The sequence below is a fragment of the Rhinatrema bivittatum genome, chromosome 1, assembly GCF_901001135.1.
Source record: "Rhinatrema bivittatum chromosome 1, aRhiBiv1.1, whole genome shotgun sequence".
Classification (NCBI taxonomy): domain Eukaryota; kingdom Metazoa; phylum Chordata; class Amphibia; order Gymnophiona; family Rhinatrematidae; genus Rhinatrema; species Rhinatrema bivittatum.
In genome coordinates, this window is record NC_042615.1 from 770,582,640 (window position 1) to 770,610,355 (window position 27,716).

At 42.0% G+C, this 27,716-nt stretch overlaps 1 protein-coding gene across 4 annotated transcripts in view; it reads left to right on the forward strand.

The window, feature by feature from the left end:
- TCF4 (transcription factor 4) overlaps nucleotides 1-27,716 on the forward strand; it is an 815,154-nt gene that overhangs the window by 488,228 nt on the left and 299,210 nt on the right. For 3 of the 4 annotated variants that reach the window (XM_029579771.1, XM_029579788.1, XM_029579781.1), the window contains exons 6-7: nucleotides 10,268-10,397; nucleotides 10,819-10,868. In XM_029579771.1, coding sequence (XP_029435631.1) covers nucleotides 10,268-10,397; nucleotides 10,819-10,868 — 180 coding nt within the window. The remainder of the gene's footprint in view (nucleotides 1-10,267; nucleotides 10,398-10,818; nucleotides 10,869-27,716) is intronic. The other variant, XM_029579775.1, reaches the window with a different exon arrangement.

A 27,716-nucleotide genomic window follows, 5' to 3' on the forward strand; every position in this document is an offset into this window, starting at 1 on the left:
CACTCAATCTGTTTCTAATTCAATCCATCACCTTGGAGTCTACATCTAGGCTACTCAGTTTATTCATAAGCCTCCTATGCTGAACAGTATCAAATGTTTTGCTGAAATCTAAGAACACCAAACTTAGCATACACTGTTGATCTAATTATCTGGTTAACTAAACAAAGAAATTGATCGGATTTATTTAACACAATCTCACTTTGGTAAAACTATGCTGCCTCCAGTCCTGCAGCCTCATGGGTACTAGATATTTTACTGTCTTCTGCCAGTAGACTTTCCTTCATTATTCCCAACGCTGAAATAAGACTAATCTGCCTGTAGTTTCCATTCTCCTGTTTCTTAGCCTTTTATGAACAGGGACAAAATCAGCCATTCTCAGGTACCAAAATAGGGGCTTTCTAATCATTTCTAATGAAGCTTGTGGGTAGACATCATCAGAAGAATGAAGGCACGCCAGTGCATCAAGACTATATGAACGTGGCCCCAAAAGTAGCATGAATAGCCCAAGGATCCACAATGGCTCAAAACAATACCAGCAGTGGTAGAAGTTTTCCAAGGCACCATCAGAGGAGCAAACCAGCAGCAAGAGTGGCCAAAACACCCCAAGATTCCAAAATTAGGGCAAAGAGCAGTATCACCAGTGCCATAAAATACCCAAGGCTGCATGAGAGAGGAAATGTGGCACCAAATGAACTGCTCAAGGCACTAAGAAGGGGAAACAAAGCAGCAAAAGAGACAGAAAAACCCAAAGCAGCGACTGAGGGTCAAAGCAGCATAAAGAGTGGCATGAAGACCTCAAAGCATATTGAGAGGTGCAAAGTAGCCAACCAGAGGGGCAAGAACACCCCAAAGCTCAAAATGAGCAGCCAAGGACACCAAGTAAATTGGTACAAAGTTGTAGGCAATGAGAAACCAGAGGAAATCCCTGGAAGAAGCCTGATGTCATTTCCATATGGCATCAGGAGAAGGAACTGGTTGTTCAGGCTTGGAGTTGGTCCCCTTTGTTATGTATAATCTCAGCCTTGTCAGTATCATCTGCTTCTTAAGCCTCCTCACTGAAAGCTAATTTGCTACTGACTAGAGGTGCCAAATTTAGCCACTTCCTGTTCAATACCCTGTGATTCAGGGAATCCAGGATACAGTTTTTCTGAATCATGATTCTTCTTTTGCAAATAGCACCTCCATTACTTAAGAAGCAGTAATAATAGAGGAGCATTTTCATGGTTTTTGGTGATACACCTCTGCTGCCCCTGCATTTTTCTGTGGTATAAGCCATTGAAGGCTAAATACAGATAATACCATTATGTGTTAGAACCATTAAAAAAGGGAGTTTGAAGAAAATGTTCAAGAGGACATGAAACCATTAAGAATAACTGGGTAAGGTCTATGTAAAGCATTGGATTGCCAGGGCAAGACCAAGAATTGGCAAGGACTGTAAGGGAAGGGAATTTTGAAAGAATCTCAAAGACAGCTAGAGCAGAAGAGGAACCATCTAAAGATACCAAGAATAACTTGGAGCAGCAGCAGTGGCACTGGTAATTAATGTCACAAACAGTAGTGTACAGCAATGCAGCAAAAAGAATGGCTGCAAGGTCTCAAGATATACAGCAATGGCTGAGGCAAGAAGAAGAATAGCATTAAAAGCCTAAGGTAGCAAGAGGGACAAAGCAATACCAGGAGTAACATGAAGGGTCCACGAGTGGTACAACAAGTGTGCAAATCATCAGATTGCCAGGGCAAGACACAGAATTGGCAAGTACCATAAGGAAAGGGAATTTGGAAAGAACCTCAAAGATAGACAGAGTAGAGAAGGAACCTGAAGGAACCTGAAGTGACTGAAGGAACCTGAAGTGACTCTTGGTACCTGAAGGTACCAAGAGTCACTTGGAGCAGTCAGCAGCAGTGGAACTGGTGATTAAAATCACAAAGAGTAGGTGCAGAGCAACACAGCAAGAAGAGTTAGTCTACTGGCTAGCTATGCCTAAGTAATATACTATAGTTTTACAGTCCAGTACTACACCCAGCAGCTCTTACAGTATGTACAAAAATGTCTCTCACATACTATGTATGTGTGCTGACTTCTTGTATACACATACAAACTCTGAGATGTAGAAGATACAGACAAGGCTCAGGGTAGTGTTCACTACAATCTGCCTCTGAAGTTAATAGTAGATGCAGATTAGAAATGAAGACAGCAGCGAGTGAGTTAGAGGGAGACAGAATAGCATCAAAACCTCCCAAGGCATATGGTATGAGGAATTGCAAGCAGCACATAAGCATCAAAATGCCCAAGGCATAGAGTGTGAGATATCGCAAACAACACAGAGGCATCAAAACCCCCACGATATCATGGGAGGGTAAAGGGAAGCAACAATAGTTATATGAAAAGCCCAAATAGTGAAGGCAGCAAAAGAGCAGCAAAGGCAGAATCAAAAGTGACAGGAATTCCCTAAGGTACTACAAAGCAGAAAAATGGTACCCATATTGTAAAGTGATCTCCAAGGTACTACAAGAGAGCCAGGATCAGGCATGCAGTAACAGTGGCAGGCTTACACAGAAAAGTATAGAGCCAGGAAAGCAATGGGGTGGGAGGAGAAACTTGTAAAAAAAAATGTTAGCATTTTACTTTTGTGACAAAACACCCTAGTATAACCAAGAAAGAAGCATGGTAGGAGAACTAGGCTGGGATCATACAAAAAATAGTAAAGTGGATAACCGTAAAAGTGGTGGGGGTTGAAGAAGAAATTAGTAATTTTTTTCTTTTTTCACATTTTGTTTTGGTGAAAAATCACTCCAGTACAACCAAGAAAGAAGTAGGGTGGGAGAACTAGGCTGGGATCCAAATGGCAAACAGCACAGAGGCATCAAAACTACCAAGGTGCAGCATCAGGAGCATGACAACTAGGTTAGGCAGAGTGGTGGCAAAACTCCCATGGTGTAGTAGCATCAAGGGCATAGCAGATAGGCAGTCACAGCAAGACCATGGCTTCCACTCTTGGTTTTCTGTAGCTAAAAAATGGCTCTTTTAAGTTTAAGGGCAGGACTCCTTTTTTTCTCACTGCTATTAGCTTGCACTTCCGACAGACTGAGTTGGCTCTGCCTCTTGCTTTTCTCCTCATCACCTCTTCCCTTGTCTCTGCTCTCAATGCTTCTACTACTGGCTTCAATATGTGGCCCAGACGTGTTTGAATTCCGTCACAGTATTTTTTTTTGTTTGTGATCTCTATTTGTAGATTATTTTAGGCATTTACTAGCTAACCAATCAGTGAAGCAGTATTTTCTCATGTTTCCTGGATCCTTCCTCCCTAAAACTTAATATCATGACCCCTTGTCCTTGCAATATTTTCTATGGAAAATTTCTTCTTTCTGTGATTTATTGAAGTCTAAAAAAATCTGAATATTTCTATAATATTCCTCTCCTTTCTTCCAAAAAGTACATTTTGAGTGTCTCAAGAGTTTCTTTGCAGGGTTTGGCTTGCAGGCCCTGTATCATTTTTGTAACTCTTACCCTAAGTGCTTCTATCCTCTCAATATCCTTATGAATGTATTGCCTTCAGAACTGAATACGGTCTGGTTTTTTTTCCCAAACACTTTCCTCCTGCTTATTTTGGGCTTCCAGCTCTGTCAAAACCAACCTTTGTTGAGCTACAGTGTCATGAATCTTTCACAACTATCTGGGGTTTGCCTCCTATTTTTATATCCCCGTACAATATATGAAAATATATCCCATGCATATTTGTTAGGATATCTTGGAAAATTAACTGGGATGGGAGATGACCAGGACCGTTTCAAGCATCACTGCATTAAATAATCAAGTTTGTCTGACAGGATCTTCCCTTTGTGATTCTATGTTACGTAATGCCCTGTAATCTATTTGTTTCAAGGTTCTTCACTTTCTTTAGCATAATTTCCATAATCTTTCCTAATACTAAAGTTAGATTCTTGGGCCTAGGGTTGCGTGACTTCTCCTAGTCTCCACTTTTATGTAATGGAGCAACACTCCTCTCTTCCTGTTTTAAGGATAATTTGAACAGAGCTGTAAGAGGTGCAACTAACACTTTCCTTAGCTCATTCAGTATTCTGGGGTGCATCCCGTCAGTCCCAAGGCCTTATCCACTCTCAGTTTTGTAAGCATTGCAACTGCTTCCTCCTCTGGTGGAGGATACATTTGAAAAAAGACTTCTTTGGGTGAAGTAGTGCTATACCCTGAGAAATGGCCTAGAAAATGATGCAACTGATACACACGGTGTGTATGCACCAGGATGGTGCAAGAGTATTTTGCACCCTGGGCAAACCTTCAGTACTGGAGGGATTTTGCTACCCCCCTCCCCCCAATTTTTGAACTTTAGGCTCCCGCCTCATTTTCCTAATGGAAGTACCGGCCCTGGTATGCATGCAGGGCTGGATATAAGTGACATGAACCCATAGGCAGTGAGGGAAGAGTGTTATCCTCCCCCTCATTGCTGGGGGGGGGGGGGTAGGAGTTAGCGTGGGGTGGGGTAATCCCTCCTGCCAGAATCCCCTTCCCCCTCCCTCCTTATCTCCATCATGGTGCCTGAAGATGAAGAAAGAGCAATGCAGGGCCTTCAGCAGCCCTCGCACGCTGATGTGTGGTGCCCCGCCCCTTGCATGGGTTTCTATGGTAATAGGTAGCTCATGTGGGAGGAGGGGTGGTGGCCCACAGGGTCCTTCAGCGTGCAAGGGCTGTTGAAGGCGCCCCGCTTCATTTTTAATCATCTTTTGGCACACTAGAGGTAGGCTGCAGGCATGGATTTAGGCATGGCACCGGTGCGTTAGTGCCTATAAGAATGTGGCACCAGAGGCAATTGCCTACATTGCCTATGCCTACATCCAGGCCCTTATGTAAGGGGAAGAGCTGTTCTAGGTGGTGGAATATGGCCAGGGTTAGGAATGAAGTGCATACCTTTTGATTTTTAAAAGCAAGTGCATAGATTCTCAGCAAAATGATGCAAACCAAATACAGTAGTAGTTGTAATTGTGTGCGTATAGTTTTGCTGGGATAATTTTCAAAGCAAATATTGCTGTAGCTTCAACACACAATCGCCCACAAATGTATGCAACCTGTTATAAAATTAGTCCCTAAATGGGTTTGTAATAATTTCACATTTATTAATGCCTGTTCCTGCCTTTGGTCTGTCATCCTCCCTTTCTTGTATAAATATCAAGCAAAAGAACTTATTTGAGATTTCTGTCTTTTGCTGATGCTCTTCACAATTCCCACTTTCTCCCTTTACCTCACCTGTTTTCCCCTTTGATTCTTTCTTTCTCCCGTATGTGTCTAGAAAAGATCTCCTCCTTTTATTGATTGTGTAATTTTCTCTTCCATGCCCTTCAGCTCTCGGATTCCCGACAGGGCCTCCCCATTGCTGTTTTACATCTTGAAGTCAGCCCTCTCGTTCAGAACCATTGTCCTGCTATGGTTCAGTTTGGATCAACATTCAATATTGAATCACTCTGTTTCATAGGAGGTGGATCCTTGGGCTGAGGTGGGGTTGATGCAGCCCGTAAGCGAGGTGCCTACGGGTCCCCATTGTCAGCAGGCGGAATGGGCTGAAGCTGGAGGCCACTGGAGCTTCACCTATACCAGCTCACGACCCCCTCGGGTTGAGCCTTCGGGTGCCGGTAGGAGATGGTTCAGCTCAGAGACAGCAGCCAGCAGGTGGCGTGGTCCTATCCTGGATGGGATATGGAACAGGAACTCAAGCACCAAGGGACAAGAAGGAACTGAAGGTGCCTGAGCAAAGGAAGGCTGAAGCCTAAATAGTCTGTGTCCAGAGGATAGGGACAGAGGCGTCACTGTCAAGCTTCATTGGAAGCTGGCAGCACTTGGAAGGTGTAGCAAGCAATGTGGAACTCTGAACTCAAGAAAGTCTGAGGCAAAGTCGTTCATAGCAATGGTGAAGGCAAGGAGAAGGCAAGCGTGGTCAGACGTAGCAATGATCAAAGCATGGTTAAGGCAGGCGTGGTCAGGCGTAACAGATGTCAGGCTTGGAGAAGGCAGGCGAGGTCAGGCGTAGCAGAGGTCAGAACCAGGTAGTCGATCCAGTAGACAGACGAGACGAACACAAGGAACAGAAACCAGGAATCACAGGAACAACACAAGCGCAAGGCAACTAGAACTCGGAACCTGGAACAGGAATCCAAGACGACCTGTTGCAAAGGCAACGCTGAGGAGCGCTGCCTGAGCTTTTATATGTTGAGGGAACTGACGTCAACATCAGGGTCTGCGGCCAGGTTCCCGCCGCGGGCCCTTCAAAGGTTTCACTGGTGCGCACACGCCTAGGGTGGGGCACAGTGCTGCCAGCGGTGTCTTGGCTGGGGTCCCGGGAAGCGGAGCAGGGCCGGAGGTGCTGGTGGAAGTCTGAGGTCAAGACTGGCGGCCCACCGCCGCCAGCGACGAGGAGATGGAGCCTGAAGCTTGCGTAGAGAGGTGAGAGGGCCACACCATGAGGCTGCCATGGGCGGCGAGCGTAACACACTCAGTATGGTGATTGCTAGTCCCTAAATTTTCCACTATCATGAGGGAAACGATTCTGCATGATCTCCCATCAAATGGACTCTTCCATTAATTACCTGAATACCTAGGAGAGGGCATCCAGGATTTCTTCTCACTTAGCTGACATTACAGAAAGTTGAAGTTGCTACAAGCCAAGCCTTCCCTTGGCCCATCATCCTGGTGAGCCTTTTATCATATCCGAATCCACCTTTTCCCCTGTACTGGAGGTCTGTATAATGTGCCTATATACAGGGAATTTTATTTTATTTTCTGTTTTATTAAATAAAACTGTGGCCTTATTGTTCCACAAAGAATTGTTTGCTTATTCCTGTTGGTCATCCTGTGTTTTTGTTTTTTGTTTTTTTTTGGGGTGGGGGGGGACTGGCAGGAGAAGTATTACAGGGATTGTCACAGCTGCATATGTTATTACAGCTGCAAAAAAGATTCTATTCTACGAGAAATTCAGGGACAGTATAGCAGGTTGTTATACGAATAAACATGAAGCTTCCAGTATACACAGCCACGTTTCAAGCAGAAACAAATCCTTCCTTACAGAAAAGAGAGGCTATTGTAAGTCCCAAGTCATCTCTCCTTCAACATATACATTGTTATAAATATACATTTCCTTGCATATAATTCATTTGCCCAAGTATGGTATACTTTTGAATATTTAAGATAACACAAAAAATTCAGTAAAATGGAAATTAGTAAACTGTGAAGAAATAGATTACCCAGACACTAAAAAGAACTTGCATTGTAATTAAACAAACAACTTAGCAAATAATATGTTGCTGTACAGAGTGGTAATTAGGAAGTGATACCTGATATTGCATATGTTGCTCTGACTTTTATGGACCTCGGCTGCTGTCAAGCCAAAGCTCAGAACACATTAAAAAAAAATCCAAGTTGTGATCATTGGTGGAAATAATAATAATGATCTTCCTTTAATTCTGAAGTTCTCGATTTAATTTCACAATCCGGGGATCCCAAAATTGGACTGGCAACATTAAACTGGGAAGGGAATCTATGCCAGTAGTCGAAGCTGCAGAGTGGCTAAATAACCAGGGCTAGGCCTGCAAGAGCGGGCTTTTTTTCCTGGCAAATCAGAATGTTTCCCATAGCCCGTCGGGTCACTGTTGGTCGAGAAATTCTCTTCCTTAAGGGTGCTATACTGTAACTACCTAGGTTATAAAGAATTGGGGCGTGAGGGGGGAGGGGAAGGCACGCACAGCGTTCAGAGCCTCAGAAGCAAGAGTGGGTTGCCTTGGTGATTGCTCTAGTAGGTATTTACAGGGCCATTGATGCCCACTACAGCATCCAATTATAGAACGAGGCATCATCAGCCCAACTTTCCACCTCCCTATTACTAGTTTATAATTAATGATTTTTTTTTTAACGTGATTGTTAAAGTACTTCTCCATACACCGAGGTGCTTAACACTTTGCATAAAGCACTAGGAGTTTATGTCAGTCTCTGGAGATCTGATCGCAGCCCTTACCTTACTCCTGTTTGTAGGCATGACTTTCGTTTTCTGCAGTGCAATAACTTTCGGTCTTTGAAAAGTGTGAAGAAAAAAAAAAAACCCCAGCAATTGTCTGATTTTCCCAATTAAAATGAAACACAATGAAATAATTATTAAATATGTTGAAATATGTAAAATTAAATTATGTATTTTCATTCTGCTGGCATTAAACCTGAGTATTTCAGATCTGCTGACAAACTTTACTTTTCTTTGTGCTTAAGAAAAAAAATGTGACTGGTGGTAATTTACATATAGAAGAATGTTTACTGCTCTAGTCTTTTCAAGATCCTAAAACTTATGAATAAACCAGCCATGGTCTGACAGTATATTCTAAAAATGTGTGCACACAGTACTTCTGTGGTTATCTGACTAATATATTCCAGAAGGACCCTCCAGAGAGATCTAATAAGAGTTCAGATGTATTCCTGTTTTCCATTTTCTTTTGACTTTTTTTTTTTAATAGTATATTTGCATTTTCTGGCTGTTGTTGTTTGTAGTAGTGGAACATATTTGCAACTCAGCAGCTGAAATATAGGTGACGATAGACACACATTTGTGCTAAGTTCTGGCCTGGCGTGAAGATATTAGCAGTGCACTCTGCTTCTTGGATGTAGCTAGGATTTCATCCATTGGAATTTGCACTGTATAATGAATCCTACAGTGATATGCTCCATGCATAATGTAAAAGTCTGCGGCTGCAATCAATAGAGTTGATAAGCCATTAATGTTTTTTTTACATGGTATCCTATCCCCTCCAAAAAAACAAAACGTAGAATCTGATTTTTAGAATCTTTAGGTGCTCTCTGGATGGATTCTAGCAGCAAGCAAATGGAAGAAGGATGTTTTAATTTCTGGTTTCCAAGCTCATGGGTCATATTTGACCAACTGTTTTCTGCAGCAGACACGCCACTTTGTTGAGCTGTTTAGGAATCAAACAGACTGACTTAATTTAAAACAAGGGCCCTTTGTTTTAGTTGGTGACTGCCTTGTGAAATTTTTCAGTTCTCAGCGGGTTAACCAGGGAACAGGAGCAGAGTCATAATTGGCCTATTTAGAGTATTTTGCATGTGAATAGTGTGTTAGTGAAGCATTACTAAGTCTGTTGTGAGTGACATGGTGATTAGAATTTAGATTAGGGAAAACACATTCTGTACTTTATCAAGTACAGTAATTAGTTCAGTCGGTAAAAGTTGATTACAAGTAAAGATAAAGTTAGATTTTTGGTATTTAATTTTAAAATTTCCTTTTTAAATGATAAATTTGTTCTTAATATAAATGGTAGCACCTACACCTGCTTTATTACATATCAGAATGATTAAAAGAACAATGTGTTTAATGCAGAGTGTAATCAGGGGATTTGTATATTATGGGTAAGTTTCAATGTAGTTTATAGAAAATAGAATATTACGATGGAACAATATCTGTCTTTTGTGCTAACCTTTTAAGAATTAATAGCTATTCTCCTTCTGCTCCGACGTGAAAGTTTCTAGTTTGGATGAACTCTGCATGTACTTTTTCAGTGAGTCGTGAGCTCGCTGCTTGGACTGTCTCAGTCGTTTGCTGTTGAAGTGATATTCCGCAGATGCTGGCACTGATGTTCTTGTATCTTAGCTGGTTAAACTGTTTGATCCTTGAAAACCAATGCTAAAGGAATGTGCAGTTCTGTTTTCTTATATTATTTTTTTTTCCATTTATTTTCCACACCCTTGGCTTGTCTGATTGTTGTTAACTTGCTTAGTTTTCTTATTTACGGGAGAGATTGAAATGTTTGAGTAGCAAAGGTATTCTAAGGCACACGGACAACACGTAGGCAGTATACGAACACTTTTTTTTTGTGTGCTTGTGAGCAGACAGAGTTTGGTCATTGCGATAGTATTGAACCGTTTTCAAAATCCTGTTTGGGTCTTTTCTTTCTTCTTTTTTCCTTACCAAAATTTGTATTCACATTGTCTAGCCTTATTTGTGCAAGAATAAAAATGTAGTGATTTTAACATAGTTCAGAGCAATTAATTTCCTATCGCATCTTGTTTCATCCAAAAAGAGAGCCCTTTAAGTACATTTATTGTGCAATGTTTCAATTTTTATTTGCTGTTGTGCTCCTTTTACATTTCACAAATGAGTGGATTGCTCTACTGGTTCTGCTTCATCTGTGGGAGATGATTGCACGGGAAAGTGAGATGCAGGAGCATTCCCGTACATTTCTTTATTTCTTTATTTTTGCCTTTCAGCAAAATCTCCTTGGAGGTGACATGGACATGGGCAATCCGGGAGCTCTATCACCCACAAAACCAGGCTCCCAGTACTATCAGTATTCTAGCAATAACCCCCGAAGGCGGCCTCTTCACAGTAGTTCCATGGGTGAGTTTCTCCCATCCTCTGATTTTAGAACGAAATTCCAAAGTATCACGTTGGCTTAAAACTGTTGATGTATCAAAAAAAAAAAAAAAAAGCTTGTTGGCTGCATAAGACAGGTGTGGGTGCGCTTTGCCTAGCTGGGAATACTGGGAGATGCTCTTCCTGTTCAGCTGATTTCTCACTAGACCCGCTTTTAAAGTGCACAAAAGCCACATGAAACAAGCAGACAGCGCACATCAAACCTGGAAGCCTTTCAACTGCACCAGCAGAATTCCCTTTTGAAAATTAGAAAGCCCACTGGTGCTGGTAAAAAAAAAAAAACAAATCAAAAGGCGAAAGCGCTCAGATCAGTGAATAACAAGCGTTTAGCATGATTCATCCAAAACTTATTTTATGTCTGACACAGATGCTTGTTTTGTTTTAGAAGTTCAAGCAAAGAAAGTCAGAAAGGTCCCTCCAGGTTTGCCATCTTCAGTAAGTACTGCTTCTCTCTCCCCCCCCCCCCCCCCCTTTGGTTGCCCCTGCTGCTGATTAATATTTTTTATTTTAATTCCAATCCAAGAAAAATCTGTTCGTTGGCATTCTTCAATCAATGTGACAGGTGACAAGAGGAGTCCTATTATCTATTAATAGAAAGGAACTTGCACCTGAGCAGTTTGTGCATATAGATTTCTTTCTGTGTGTGGATGTAGGACATGTTGAGCACTAGCAGACAAAATTCTGAGAGTTTTTGGACAGATGCCTGAAGTTCGGAGACTCGTACCTGAGCAGGGGCTATGGAGAAAATGAGCATTAGTTTCCTCTGCTAGCTCAGTAGAACGATGATTTATGGATTTGCATGTTCAAGGAGATTTGTGTAAAGGATTTATCAGAAATTTGCATGGGCTGCAGCTCAGATTGCAGGGAGAACGTCTTCATTTTCTATTGAGGTGGCTGATTTAGAGCTGTTGTAAAGGTAGCCGCATCAGTAGCTGTGTGTGCAGTACCAGGTGTCAGCCAAAGGAATCCAGCTGTTAGACAAGGAATTCTGGGTTATTTGAGCAAGCAGAAGCTTAGGCACTATGGTGACCAGGAATATATCTGTAATTGGAAATGTGAAGATCCTTCTTCCAGCTTTAAGAGGCATTAAACTTGGGTAGTTCCTTTTACAAAATAAAGACCTGCCTAATGTGTAATGACTTTTTTTTTTTTTTACTACTCCAATATCTGTGATACACTAAAAAAGAAAAAAAAAAAAACATCCTGGCGATTGTGTGCAGCTGTGGCCGGGTGTACATCTGCACGACGGATGTCCTTTCCTCGGAGTGCATTCTCTTGTGTTTTCCTTGCACACTCATGGATGGGCGATAAGCTTTAGTATGGGACTTTGTGGAAGTAGAGTGCCTATTTCATCTGCCCTTTATTTTGGGGATTATAACATGTCAGGAACAATACAATAAAGTTCGAAAAAAGAGGATGTAGTGCTGATGGGCTGGGCTGAACTGTAAATAGCTGTTAACTTCAAAATACTCCTCTGAAAATGCGTATGCCTGTCACCTGAAAAGGCCTCTGGATGGACTTCACAAGAAGTGTGTGTGCCTGTGTGCCAGGGAGAGAGCAATGGTTGGAACCCCTGGGGAGCAGCAGTAGCCCAGAAAAAAAAACCTTTAAAATTAGTCCTTTTTTTAAAAATATTTTTTAAACCCCATGGCAGGACCCTGATGCAGAGAGCGGTCAAACTGTGCAATTCTGGGTCCGTTTTCCAGTAGGACCCTATGGGCAGAATTACCCCGGAATGCCGCAGGGCTAAAAGTTTGTAAATGAAAAATAGCTGCTTGAACTGGGGCTGGCTCTGAGCATTTAAGGAACCACATGAACAATGTATTTCATTTGTTTGTTGGTTTATGTACTTAATGATTGCCCTTTCCCACTCACTCTTGGGCTCCCCTCTATCTTTTCCTTTTTAAGGGGGAAAAAGGATGTTTAAGAGCAGAGAGAGAGAGACATTAAATTCAGTAAGTCGTTAAGAAATTTAAAATACCAATATACAGGTGACTCCCTACAACACCCAAAAGGAAAAAAAAATTTAAGAGCACTTCAGCTCCTATCAGGTTAACAGTTGCATTTGACTGTCTTTCCATCTGCAAACCAGAGAGATGACTGTAAAGAGCGGAATAAACATCAAATAACTGCAGTAAATAGCCCTTGTTTGCAAAAGAACCTTTCGTCTGCTAATTTGAATCCTGTTGGGGGGGGGGGAACATTTTGCCAGCTGGTTTGACCTGGCCCTACAGCCTCCCAGGATTTCTGGTACAGTGGTGCAGCTTTTATTTCTACCATTTTCCTGCGGTTTCACATGTCGAAGCTGCCTGCAGAAACAGAGGGACTCTTGTGAGGTCTCATCCTAATGCAGTGATCGTGTTAACCTTTGACAAGGATGGTCCAGTAAGACTTGAGAATCTTCGGGGAGGGAAACCCCACCCCGAGAGCCTGCAGAGCTACGTTTGACTGTGAAGTACAATAAAAAGCATCTCTCTTTATTTTGCAAGATGCCTAGCCAAAAAAAAAAAAAAACCAAGGGAAAATCTTTTATTTCCTCTTTTCAAACACAAGCTTGAGACCCAGTGGATTTAATTTAGGTGGAACTTCAGCTTTTAATAGCTTTTCGGACTAGTTAAAATGATAGATTCCACCCAGCTGTTTACTTTTTTTGTGATCCAAGCAAGCGCAGAAGATGAATCACAGTGGAGTTTTGGGCAGTTTGGAAACAGAGCTTCCAAGAGGCAAAGAGGCAGCAACCCATCATATTAAAGCAACACAGCACTTGGGACATTTCTTTTTCGGTGTTTTTAAGACAGCATGCATTTTTTTTTTTTTAATTTTCTCTTTATTATTTTTCAAAACTTCACAAAGTATCCACATGGAAACAGAAATACGGTATTAACTTACATGGAAAAATATATACTTAAAAAAACAAAACAAAAAATCAGAGGAAATAAACTTTTTTCCATTTATATATCACCCACTCCATTCATTGGGGTTGTGGGGGGAGGGGTAGTGATAGTCTTTTTTTTTTTTGTTAAATTACTTTTTGCTGCCTTTAAACTCTGCCGTAATATGTTTTGCACATGCAGTATCAAATGATTAATTTTCCGGGACCTAGAGAATGAAAGCCTTGTCTCTTCTGTCCACTGGAAGGCAATGGCAGTGTCATACGAGCTGGCGTTAAGCAAAGCTACTGTTAGTTGTGCTCAGGCATTAACCCCCCCGCCAGATTTACCTCCACCAAAAGTTCCCATCGCACGGGAAAGAAAATACCAAACCGCTGAAAAACTGTTTACAAATAATATGTCGCCATAACTTATGGAAGCAGCACTGCATTGCCTGTTAAAAGGCAAAAAAAAAAAAAACCCACTCTTGTTGGCTTTTTTCCCTGAGCTTGCACCAAGGATTCTAGAAAAGAAAAAAAAAGATAACGCCTGTTTCAGTTTTGCTTTAGCAGCGCAAAGATTGTGGCTCTCTCGATGTGTTTACCAGGCTTTATAGGGGTTTCAGTAGATATCTTGCTGAAGGTTTTTCTTGAATTTAAAAAAAAAAGACATTTCTTCACAAAGTATTATTTAATTTTTGTATATAGAATTACTTCCTTCCAACCTTCCCCACCAAAAAAAAAAAAAGAATCTGCTCACTCATTCACCAGTGCTATCTTTCTAATCTAGGGCCCAGAGTGTTTTTGGGGGAAAGTGATGTGAGAATGACTGATCCACCAGTGCGAGCGATAAAATAAAGCACTCAACTCGTATGGATTCAGTGCCCTTATTTGTGAGCAAAAAAATTGTCAGTTCTGTACCCTTTTTTTTTTTTTATTATTAGTGCCCTGGGGAACCGATGAAAGCTTTATAAATTGAAAACATGCAAGATTTTCTAAACCTATGATGAAATGTCAGGAAAACGTTCATCACCAGCTGCAGTTTGGTTTGACTGCTCTGTTTTGTGTTGGAGGTCATAGAGCATGAAGTCTGGAAAATGCGGTGTCAAAAACAAGGCAAAAAAAAAATAAAAATGAATGAATGCTTACTCCAGGCAACATGTATTTGTTTTTTCAAAACTGAAGAATTATCCATGTGCCCATTCACCAGCATCGTGTGAGCTCCAGAGGCTCTGAATTTAAGGGTACTGGGCGATTTGGAAACCTGCTATTGGTCTGAAAAAAAAAAGGATTCTAGTGTAAACAGTCCACCCTCACACACACAATTCGTTTTTTTTTTAAGATGCTTTTTTTATGCTTTGCGTGCAAACTTGGACTTACGAAACGTAGAAAAGGCTGTTTGGAAACACAAGGCAAAACCTGAATTCATAGCTATCCCGTCCTATAATTTTTGAATCTGTGGTGCTGTTAATTTGGGGGCCGCTGGATAGTACGTTCTCATGCTCTGAAGGGAGCGGGTGTAGTTCTGGGGACCAGATTTCTTTCTCTCTTTCTGTACTTACTGGGGGGCAAAAACATGCGAAGGATGATTATCCAAAATTGTCTCTTCTTTTCCATCACCCATTTAGTTATTTATTTTCTGAGAGTTATAAAACTGCATTTGAACTAAAACCCCCGCACGGCGATGCAGAACTCCGCGGATTATATATATGTAAATATAAAAGTAACACTGACTCCTCAAACGCAGTGCAGCCCTTTCTGAAAGGTCGGGAACCTGAAAATGCCACAGCGGCTTGCAGCAAGATGGCTTGGCTGGTGCGTGGCCTTCCTGGTGTCCAACGTAGCCAGTGTTAGGTTCTTACTTATGGCTCGGGCATCCCACACCACTTTGTTTTCTTCCGCCCTGTTTTACTAATAGGTTGTTATCTATTGACTTTTGGGATGGGGAAATGGTTTGTGAAAACCTTGTTTCCTTTTACTGGTTTTCGCCGTTTGCGCCCCATGTGACGCGTCTGATCTGTTGTTACAAAACCAGACTCTTTGTCGGGAGTGGGTGATGGGGGAGCAGGGAAGCTTTTTAGCATTGCAGAGTAATTTTTTTTTTTTTTAAATCAGTTTCTGCGGCCCATCCTGGAGGTGGCTAAAAAGTCCTTCCGCTTCTCCATGGGAGATGTTCGCACAGCGTTGTCTTTACTGTCCAAACAATGCACCCAGTGTGGGGGTGAGTGCATTCACGCTGGACAAGTATTCCACAAACATTCCCTCCACCCAAAGAGCAAACAAATAAAAATCCCCCGAGATAGAAAAACAGACCTGTCAGTCTCCCTGCACATGGGAAACGGAGAAGAAGAAGAAAGTTATGGGGTTGTTTTTTTTTTTTTGTCCTGGCAAATGTAAAAAGTGAAATGTTAGTTTAAAGTCTGGCCCTTTAACAAAAGATGTTGCTTGTGTGCTCCTCGAGCTAGAGGTTGTAGCCCTGTGACTTATCAGTAAACCTAATAATGGCATTGCAAATACGAGGAGGCCGAGTTTAAAGTGAATTCCACAGGTGAAAAGCGTTTTGCCCGCCTAAATCAGCTTCCTGAAAATGCCCACCCTCGACATGGCTGCATCACGAGGGGCTGGGAGGGGAACACGGCAAGGTCAGAGGAAAAGAAAGGTGCGCGTGTCGGTAGGTGGCTTTTTTTTTTTTTTAAATCTCCCCATGGACTCGCCAAGCAACAGCCTATCCACGCAGAGAGCAGGTGGAGAGAGACCGCACCTCTTTTGCAAAGAGGAAGCAAGCGCAGACTTTTCTCTTGGCGGGCCTGCGCCCAAACCGCTCGTAAACAACGCGCTGCGGCCATTGCCCCATTGCGGGCAGATTGAAACTCTCTCTCCACCCCCACCCTACCCCCCGTCCCAGACTGACCCGGAGGGCGCGTACTTCACAGAAGAGCTAACGTTCTTAAAATCGGAGCTCCCCGGCCGCGTCGGGCAGTTGAGGTAAAGGGGTTGAAGCGAATCTCGGGACAGCCACACCTTTCACTAAGGAGATAGACTGGTGTGGTTTTCACATTAGGGGGTGTTTGCCGGTGAGATTTCCTTGGCACGCAGTTCATGACCCTACCACGAACTGTTCGATACTGACATCTTAAAGAAGCGCCAACCGCTTTCATATCTGTGCGCATCATAGGAACCATGGTTATAGCTTGGCAAAAGGATAGTTCTGAGTGCTTGCTAGGACTGTCCACGAGTTCACCACTTTATCCATTATATTTGGGGGGAGGGGGGGTTTTGCCCAAGTCCAGAGTTTTCTTACAAGGGGAGGTTTCCTAAATGCACACAAATCAGCAGTTTTCCTTTGGCAGATAACAATAAGTACTACGGGGGCAGTGTCCCGCGTTATACCATAGTAAGCCACGGTCCTGCCATCGAGAGATTATTTCAGTGGGTGTCGCCCTCAGAGCTGTTTCCTCACCCCTAAAGGGCCTGACTGACCTTTGACTATGCTGCATCCTTTCAAAAAGTTTTGCTCTTGAACTCTTTTCTTTATTTTCCTCCTCCTCCTCCCCCCCCCCCCCCCGCTATTTGACCAATTAATAAAGCATCCCGACCCCTTCACCGAAGAGCCTGTTATTATAATTGCCATCGAGAACCAAAGATGAAAATTGTTTACATTTCTGGGGAAAAAAAAAAAAACAGAGGGATAAGGGTTGTTCTTTTCTTTTCTTTTTTTTTTTTTCCCAAGCCTGTCTCAATACAGCAAAACTGTTGGGCACCTGTTCCCTTCCTTCCTTTTTTTAAAATGAATATTAAACTACAACAAAATCAATATGTGATTAGCATTTCAAAGGCGCACCATTTTTTAAGCCTTTTTTTTTTTTAATTTAGATCCAAAATGCAGAATTTTTACAGTTGTGATTTTGTCTAACAGTCTGAGCTGAAGAAACAGTTATAGTTGGCCCACAGTCTACTGCTGGTGGCATATGGCTGCGGGATTTTTTTTTTTTCTTTTCTCTTTCTTTTTTTGTTTAGGGGTTTTTTTTGGTTTGGTTTGCTTTGGTTTTTGCTTGCACATAGACTCCCTCTGCAGAGAAATGATGGTAGTGCACGGGGGAGACTGTGAGTGTTTTTTCAGGGTCCTGCATTTCTGGCCGGCAGTCCCAAAAAAGGGCGTTCAAGCACTTTTCGAAAGCGCAGTTCTTTGAGGACCCCGCTGCCTTATTCCTCAGGGAGTGTTTGGCTTGTCTCCTCCCTGAAGGAAACGGCTTTCGGGTCACAGCCTTCATAAAAAAGGATTTCATTTTCAGTCCAGGGTTAGCGAAGGTTTAAGCTTGCTGATGATTTAAGTTTGTCACAGAGAGCAAGAATGCTGAGACAGATACTGAGAGGTAAATTCAGAGACTGGAATGAGGAAGCAATAGTGCCAGCACCTCACTCTCTTGTCTTTTATCTCAGTGGTATATATATTTTTTTTTTTTGTTGGCAGTGTCTTAAGTAAATTCTTAAAATGGTGATGTGAATTTTTTTGCATTTTTCAAATGCTGCCATATTTTTGCGGAGAGAGGACAGAGTAAAACTTGGCTACAATATGTGTATCAGAAATAGTTTATTCCTTCACCTCCATGCTACCCACCCCTCCCCCACAAAAAAGAAAAAAAAAACAAAAAACCAACAGTATATTCTGCCCTGGAGATCCTCGCCAGCATGAGGTCGGGAAGGCTGCCTCTTTGCAAGCGCACCATTGGCGTTTTTCTTTCCTCAGGGGGCCATCTTTCCTCTCCCCAAGCCTGAGCAAACCTGACCAGTCCTAACAAAAAAAGGACATTTTCTTTTCTTTTTTTGCCTTGTCAAATAATAACCTTCCACACAGCAAGGTGCAAGATTAAACGGCCTGTTTGGCATGGCAGCCCTAGCACCCCCCAAGTGCTCCTCACTATATAATGTGGCTGTAACACTGCTCTCTCTTTCCAAGAGCAGTGTTTCTGTTCTGAAAGGAGATTGAACCCGGGGAACCCTTGACGGCAGTCAATGCCACCTTGTGGATCACAAAGGAACGCTGGCTATCAGATGCACTTCCATCCAGCTCTGGCTTTTTCTCCTTACAATCCTTTGACAATGGTGCCCTGGGCTTCCTTTACCAAAAGCATCCCCTGGTTTCTTCTGCAGCACCTCCTTCCTCTGCTCATAGTTCATTTCTAAAGCAAATCAGACAGTTTTTTTTTGTTTTGTTTTTTTCAGGAAGCACACATTTCACTTTTTGACCTAGGAGCATCTGTTAGATTTTTTTTATTTTTTTTTTTAATATAACTTTGGCATTCTGAAAGTGTTAATGTCTTTTCATATCTAGTGAATGCTATTTTGGGATATTTATGATCACCTCTTGGTTACTCAGGGTGAAGTGTGTTGCAATTTTTTTTTTTCGAACAGACAGGAAAGGGTTCATAGGAGGAAACAGATTGCTTACAGCATGTGCTTCCTGTGACAGTAGAATGAGCAACAGAGTCGCCACTATGTAGTGAAGGCTGGGATGTTGTACATTTTAGAGTGGTTTTTTTTTTTTTATAGACCTTCTTCTCAGCGTTAATTCAAGCACATAGCCTGTTAAGAAAGGCTTTGGGGGGGGGGGGGGGGGCTCAGAAGACTGAGAAACTTGAAACAAAATTTTGCATGAATATCTAAGTCGAGATATTATTGTTTCGAATAATGTCTGGGTCCGTGATCAGAAAAAAATGCTGTCACTTTAACCCTTGGGTTGCTAAACTCAGATATATTTGAATAATTTCAGATTATGCTTGAATAAACTGCACGACTGAAAAGGAAAGCTTATACGTTGAAAACCTAAAAGCGATATTGAATTAAATAAAGCTATGGGACAGAAAATACAATCAGTGCCTCATCTGTTATCCAAGAAAGTATGTTCATAGCCTGGAAACTGATAGCATCTGAGCTAGCCTCGTAAGGCCACATGTCAGTTTTTGAGCAAAAGTAAGACATAAAAAAAAATTGCAAAATGCCTGCCTGTCAGCGTGCCTGCACGGTTTTGAAATAGTGCAAGGATCTAATTTCCTGACCCTTTGGAAAGGGAACCAAAATATTCTATAGGGGGGGGGGGGGGGAACTGTGCAAAGCAAGAACTCATGCAGGAAGCACTTGTGTGACTTTGGCACGAAAGAAATGAAATTTTAAGGATTGAGCAAAAGTGCCTTGGTATTTCCCGCAGAAGTTTTTTTTTTTTTTTTTTTTGTGGGGTCACTTTGTACAATTTTCTTTCTTATGTAAGCCTTTTCTCTCTGCAGAAGTTGTAGTAAATTAAATCCTTGGGCTGTTTCAGAAACCGTGCAAGTCAGCCGACCTGCAGGCTTTTGGCTCTTCCTTTGTGTTCTGTTCTTGCCTGAAATCTGAATCAGGTCCTGTGTTGCACCCAATATTGCAGTACTATTGGGTGCTCAGCATGAAGACCCGGCCGCTCTATAGAGGGTGGAAAATTGTCATTTTGGAGCTAATATTCCGGCCGGCCGCTTATCGTTGCAGTCTTTTGGCTGCCGTACTTCAAATAAAATGGCCAAGGTTTAGTCAGCTGGGCATTGAAAAGGGGAGAAGCGGAGCTGGCAAATGAAACCCGGCACTGCTGGCATCGACCGACTCCCTTTCCTTTTGGTCCTGGTTCATTTGCACTTTGGGAAATGGGCATGAGGTGAGATTTTCTCTCTTTTTATTTTGCGGTTGCCTGGTGTTCTCTTTGCAGGGGCTAGCAGCTCCCGACACGGCTAGCATCATGTGAAATAAGGACCACCAGGTGACTAGGAATGATCCCGGAGCACAGAGTGCATTTTTTGCAGCTCAGCATTTAGTGCTGGTGAATTGTTAGAAAGTAAAACCCTCTCAGCCTAAAATAAATAAATATTGCGTCTTACCTGTCATCATCTGTTAAACAGGGGTGACCGACATCAATTTTAGCTTTGGAAAATGACCCAAGCTTTAAAATAAAATAATATTTTGCGGTGAGGTAGGCAAGAGCTGGCTGTCAATTTCTAGGGTGGTTTTCCTTTAAAAGGCATTGGAACAGGAACTAAGGCTTGATGGCGCAAATCTGAATTCCGCATCTTTGACCAACTGGACACCTTAATGTAGACAGCACCATATCTTCAGACTTTGTCTTCCTAAGTAATAGTGTGTAATTCTGCGTATGAGCTGAGAATCTCTGGCACTCTTCAGCTTTCAAGAGCAGAAGGTTATACAACCACTGTGTCACTGTTACAGTAAATACTTATCAATGCATTGAACTTCCAACAACCCCAAAAATTCTCTACAGCATGTTGGAGAATGGTGGGAGCATAGAGTTCGGTAACAGCAAAGTGAGAATCTTCCTCTGTATGGAGGGCAGGATTACTAGTGTTACTGTTTCCATGCTGTCACTTGAATTTAGCATGCCTTTTATCATTCCTCAACTATTAGACAAATATATATGATCCTTCTGCATGCAACAGGTTTCAAAAAATACTAAAAGTAGGTGGCAGGTTTGTAAAAAAACTTCATTTTTCTTACATTGTAAATGTTCTGTTTGTGCAAAAATTCGAGAATCACCATAAGGGCTTCTTTGCATTTTTAATTTAGTAACTAACATATGAATAAATTTGCATATTAATTAGTTGCAGATTAAATCATGCATACATAATTGCCTCCTTACTGTGTTTAATGTTTGTCAAAATCTCCAGCCTAGTTTGATGGATGTCGTATGAAAGATTACAATTTGATGTACCCTTGGAAGTATTTACACCAATAATGCAGGGTTTTTAATAGCAGAATTCTCTAAAATTATATACAGACACTAATAAACATGTTAGATAGGTCCATGTCCCTCTGACTAGAATTCTTTCCTTGCACGAAATCATTTACTATTCATAATCATTAATGCATCTTCTAATTATACAGCATATGTCTGTTAACCCTTGCATTGCTAATTATCAAGCTGCAGTTTCCTGATTTTTAGTCAAACTTGAATTGCTTAGCACTGTTTTAGAATCCTTGACTTTACCAGTTGTCAGTCCCTCATCTCCCTATGCCAAGTGCAGTGTGCTTTGGTGAAGAGTTAATTCTGCTTGATCAGTTTTGTGTTAATACACAAGTTCAAACATTTTATCCATAGCTTCCTGTTTTGCTATCGGATGACTGCTAGAAAGCCCACTACTGCAACCAAGGGCAATTCAAGGACATAAATATCAAAACAAACTATTAATGTAGGTGGATATGTACACACAAGGAAGAGGAAAGGGAAAACACTAATACTGTTGTCCTTAAAAAGGTCTGACTAGCAAACAACTTATTTGCAGTTCACAAGCAGTTAATGATATTTAGTTTAATGCACTGCAACAAAAATGTACAATGTTTTGAATTTTACTTTTTTAGGTGCTCTTACTGTCTTGATGTGTGCGTGCATGTATATATATATATTTTTTTCCAAATATGAATTGAATGTGTAATATCAATATACCAACAGTTGCATTATTATCCTCTGGAGAAGATGATAATTTCACCCCAAAGAACAATGATTTCTCCTGTAAAATTCTTAGTGTACCGCAGCCTCCCTCTGCTTTGCTCCTTTTCCAGTTTAGGTATAGACAGTTTGCATGCCTCTATGACTGCTTCCTAGGTTTCTCCTGAAACCTTTGTCCTAATTTTTGTCTGGGTTCTGTCTGTAATGTTTTTGTGTGTTGGTTTTTTTTTTTTTTTTTTTTACATTATTGCACCGGGATACTGCACTTGTCTCTGCCATGGCTCCACCTGCTGTTGCACCCAAGAGGTTCTATCGCAGTGCCAGGCAGTCATTTTGGAAAGTAGAGCATTTAATGAAGTGGATAAGGGGGTGGCTGGTTTCCATGACAGTAGGCGATAGCACTACCATTTTTCATGGCAACAAACCATTTGGACTGCAGTAGTGGGTTCTGTTCTTGGTCATGTGACCGTTAAGCAACTAATTCAGTTTCTGTTCAAGGGTTTAAAGGGAGCGTGAGCTGCACATGGAAGCTACGTTGTAGAGCTGTTGCCCCATAAAAACGAGAATATTGAGACTATTACAATTAATTTTATGATGTCCCCAGTCATTTTTTTTGTACCTTCTGTTTTTCTTGTACCTTATTTCTTGCACTTTCCGCCTACCTTCTTTTTTTTCCCTTATTCTGGATGACATTAAATGGCTAAACTGCCTTTCTAGATTGAGTTCTTTCTACACGCTTGTTGAAAAATGTGGTTTTATCTGTATGCACATTTTTCATTTGCTTTCTCTAGCTGTACGTCTAAGGTCGGAGGCATTCTAAAAATGAATCATATTGAGTTCCCGTTCACCCCCTTACTCCACCCCCAAAATGACAGAAAACTGAAATCTGGAACAAAAATGTCTTTACCTAAAAAAAAAAAAAAAAAAATGTTAAGGAAGGTGAATTGGAAAAAACAAGAGGAAAGCATGGGGTGAACACAGGGGGTTCTCTAAGGGATTGATGGGAATTGTAAAACCAGATTAGTGGGGTGGATAGATGGGCCGGTGTTTTGCTGCCGCCCTGTTTCTATCTACGATTCTAGATTTCCTAGAGACTAGAAGAGTACACAGTGGTACTTTTGCATCAGGCCAACATTTGAAACCTCTTAAGAGGGAGGCTTAGTATACAGAAGAGAGAGATGACTTAATCTCCTGGTAAAATGCCATGGATTAAAGAAATATTACAGAAAGGAGATAATACAAAAATGTCACTATTGCTGCTTACAAACCCCCCCCCAGAAATTTCATTTTTTAAAGAGAGGGAAAAGATTGTGTTGTGTGTGTGTTTGTTTGTATAGGCACCCAAATGATGCTTGTGCTATATTTGTTTTAAACAATTGAATTTCCTTCCTCTATTCCTCTTGAATATACCAGTTTCTTTCTATGTTTTTCTGGCTTCCTGGCTGTTCGTCTTTCAACTGCAGTATGGCTTTTATTTAAAGAATGAGACAGATCAATATATTTTTTAAATAATTTCCTTATAGATTCAGACCATATTTTAGTTTTTCATTAACATTTCAGAGAAAGGCTGCTGAATATGTTTACTATGCAAGTTTGCCATAGAATGGAGAAAATAAAAATGTTACATGTATTATTACATGGCTCTTTTTGTATGCTTTAAGCATCACTTTTTAGATGGATGCAGATGCCTAAAAACTGATTTAAACAAATACATCCCCTAATGAACTGAAGCTGCTGATTTGGGATTTTTATTTTGTGCTGGCCGATAGCTTAAAAAAAAAAATGAACAGAGCTGCACTGAATCTGGCCTCTAAGTATCCTGCTTCCTCTGGCCAGGTGGTCAATGGCAGCCATATAAAATGATTTAACTACCAGTTGATGACAGTAGGTGGCTACATGACTACCACGCTTCCAAACCAGTGTCAGCAACCGCAGCAGAGATTTGGTCATTGTTCTTCCTCACAGGCCGAGGCAGTGACCTGTGCGTTGAAACTGGGCACTGAAATTCAGCACAGGCGGACCGCACATTTTAACTTGGAGGGGGTGGCGGCTCGTACTTCTCCGGCGTGCTTTGTTGCACCACTGCCTCTGCCCAAGTAGTGTATTTATTACATGAAGACTGGCCCAGCCATAGCTATGGAATAAGGCCAAACGGCATGCAATGAGCTTCCCACCAAATAAAGTTACAGCAGGAACCCTGCGGATCAGCAGAAATCCAGGCGGCAGGCAGCAGTTAGCAATTGCGGTGAGATTCCAGGCTCAAGCTGGGTGGGCGAGGGTCCTCAGCCCTCACGTGCCGGAAAGCAGCGGGCCCAGGTCTACTCCTGTCTCTCCACCATGCATGCTCCCCTGCTGTGAAGTAACCACGGTGAACATGGTGATACTGATATGGAGTAAAGAGGCGTACGTGAAGGGTACGGGTCATACTTGCGTGTTTTTGCTTTACAAGTGGTGCTTTCTGTCGAAGGACGACTGTCAGCTAACTCCCATAGGGGGGGTGGCATGGAACATCCCTAAGACTTGAAGCAATGTCCTGATGTGATCATCACCGAGCTGGAAAGCGGTGTCTGTGTAAAATGTCTTGCTGTAGGGCCTGCTTCCCAGCTCTGGAAACTCGACTGGAATAACATTTCCAGCACTAAGAAGAACCAGGGTTAGGTCAGTGCACCTTCTCTGCTTAATGCCTTCGTTTAAATGGGATTTCCATGCGGGGGCGCTAGGTGGGATGCATTGGCAGCAAGGTTTAAGTGCACAAAATGTGCATTCAAATGCATTTGTTGCATCGGCCTATCAGTTAGCTGCCAGAAGTTCAGAAATTTCTCATTCTGTCCTCACCGCTGAGACACAGAATGGATGGCTGTGGAGTGCCATTTGGCTTTGTTTGTTTTTTTTGGAAGACTAGGTGAGGAAAACAATGCAATGCAATGCACTGAAATATAATCCCTGGTAAACTGGGAATGACCAGCACAACTCTCAACGGTGTAATGTGGCACAGTGTACACTATATAAATCCCCAAGTGCAATGATGAAAATACTCAGAGTAGCCCAATAATGAAGTCTTTTACATTTTACTAACATAACTTCATATTATTTCTTTACTTAAATAATCAGTCCACTTAAATACCTTATTCATTTTTTGTAATAGACAAACTTGTAACAAACTCCTGCTAAACATATAACTTATCTGGCTAATTCTGATCAGGCCACAGGGCTGTCCTAAATATAGCCAGCTACAATTTTCTGGCTAACTTTAAGAGAGCTGGGTATATTCAGCGGCACAGCAATATCCCAGCTAAGGCCTGAATCCTGCAAAAACGGAGGGGGGGTGCAAAGGGGCAGGCCTGCGAAAGCCCGCAGCCTTCTCACCACGGTGGTTATGCCGGCTGCCGGCTTTCGCACCGAATAGCGCTACCGTGAAAGGTGGTGCTGTTCGGCGCGCTACTGCCCACAATAATGTTAGTTAAAATTATCGCCGGCAGCGAAGCCACCGCCGACTCCGCCCATCCCCCTAATTTGCATTATACCACATGCGAAAAGGCCCTTTTCGCATGCGCTATGGCCCTTATCGCGTGCGCTAGGGCCCTAACGCACGCGATAAAGCTTTATAAAATAACCCCCTAAGTTAGAAGCATAAGTGTATCCAGCTAACTTGCCAAGCGGCACAGTAGCTCAGTATAAACCTCATAGCTTGCAGTCTCTGAAGTTTTAAAAAGTAGCAAAGCACATGCAGCTTAGCTAAGGTATACTTGCAAAAAAAGCTGACAGTATTTTGCCAACAGTTATTAGGAGTTCCATATTTTGAATTTATCCTCAGTCTTTTAAAACTGAATGCAAATACTCCATTGCATATCCATATGCTGTATAGATATTTATAGATATACTTAGACAGATAGAGATATAGATATACCGGTAGTTATATAGATATGAGAAAGGCCCCTTCTTATGTAATCTTCAAGCCTAAATTAGAGCAACAGAAGCTTATTAATTAAAAATACAAATAAAATACCCAATATTGGGAAAAAACATCTATTTTTGCCTCAGTCATTTTTCTTTTAGTATTTTAATCTTCACATGCTTTTGTTTTAGATTTGCATCTGGACAAGTAACAGAAGTACTTTAGGGATTTGTTGTTTTTTTTTTTGTTTTTGTGACTGAGCTAGGTAAGGCAGCTATTTAAAGCTATATTCTACAGATTCAGAAAGCTGAGGTTATTAAACACAGGGTGCAAGAAACCTGCTTACACACTTAATCCAGTCTCCATTTCACCCAGTCGGAGTCTCTCCAAACATACTTTTGTTATGTATGCACAGAGTTTTTAAAATCTGACCTCTCTTGGGTGTTTTTATCTAGCGTTCTATTATCTTTATATAGTTCTCTCTCTCTTTCTATGGGCCTGATTTTAAAAAGCATTTACTCGAGTAAAAACCAGGTTTATTGGAGTAAATTCACTTTACTTGAGTAAGTGGGTTTTTTAAAATTGCTACAATATATGCCATTGACTTGTCTATAGGATTTACTCACATAAGTGCACTTTACTTGAGTAAATGGCTTTTGAAAATTGCTACAATAGTAGCTACATTTACGCATGTAACTGCTTTTGAAAATTACCCCCTATTTGTATAAATCTGTATCTATAGCTCTCTATCTGTAAAGTCAGACATAGATATAGCTATATCTACAGGGGTTTTCTTTAAGTGGACACAATGTGGGGATCATTTAAAAAATTAAGGAGGGACACTGGAGAAACTAGCAATGCCCTTTACTTCAGTAATGAAGTTTGCAACCCTGCCATTTACAGATGGGGGCGAATTAATTATATGTAGCACTATTTATAGCTCCCACATTGGCCTCAGCTTCACAGATGTGTGGGCATATAGGATTCCTTCACGGTGATGTCTGCAAAAATAGGAAATGCTGCAAAACTACCCGAAAGGATAGTGTAGTGGGGCAAACTTCACAAATAATTCTTAAAATGGAGGACACATTTTTTAGATCCTTGTCACCAACTGCCAGCCATAAAAGCTTGAATGCTTGAATGCATTATCCAAAACCAAGCGTAAATGACTCCTTGTATCTTTACTCCATACATTCATAGGTTTGTCAAAGCAAGAACTTTTTAAAGGGTGAATAAATGCTTATTTAAGTAAGCCGGATGAACCTTACCCAGCTAACTTACATGGGATATTCAGCAGCACGGCTACGCTGCTGAATATCCCCGACAAAATAGCCACTTAGTCACATAGGGCCAGATTTTCAAAGGGATACGCGCAAAAACCTGACCCAAACTCCCCCTGCGCGTGCTGAGCCTATGTTGAGTAGGCTCGGTGGCGCGCACAAGCCCCGGGACGCGCGTCCGTCCCGGGGCTTTCCTGGGGGGGGGGGAGGCGTGTTGGGGGTGTGTCGCGGCCGGAGCATCATCGGGGGCATTCCGGGGGCGTGGCCGCGGCCTCTGGACCAGCCCCCGGACCGGACCCTGACGCTCCGGCGCGCAAGTTACGCCTGCTTTGAGCAGGCGTAACTTGTGCAACAAAGGTGGGGGGGGGAGTTTAGATAGGGCCGAGGGGGTGGGTTAGGTAGGGGAAGGGAGAGGAAGGTGGGGGGAGGCCGAAGGAAAGTTCCCTCCGAGGTCGCTCCGATTTCGGAGCGGCCTCGGAGGGAATGGAGGCGGGCTGCGTGGCTCGGCTCGCGCAGGCTGCCGATTTTGGGCAGCCTTGCGCGCACTGACCCTGGATTTTAATGGATATGCGTATCTATTGAAATCCCGCATACTCTTGTTCGTGCCTGGTGAGCGAATGTGTGCAAATTTATAAAATCTACCCCATAAGTTGTAACTGGCAGGTCTAACGTATTTATTTATGTATGTATGCATTAGAGATACGCTTCAGGTAAACATTTTGTGTCGGGCTTCGTTTCGGGGGCCCCACTGTGGGAATTT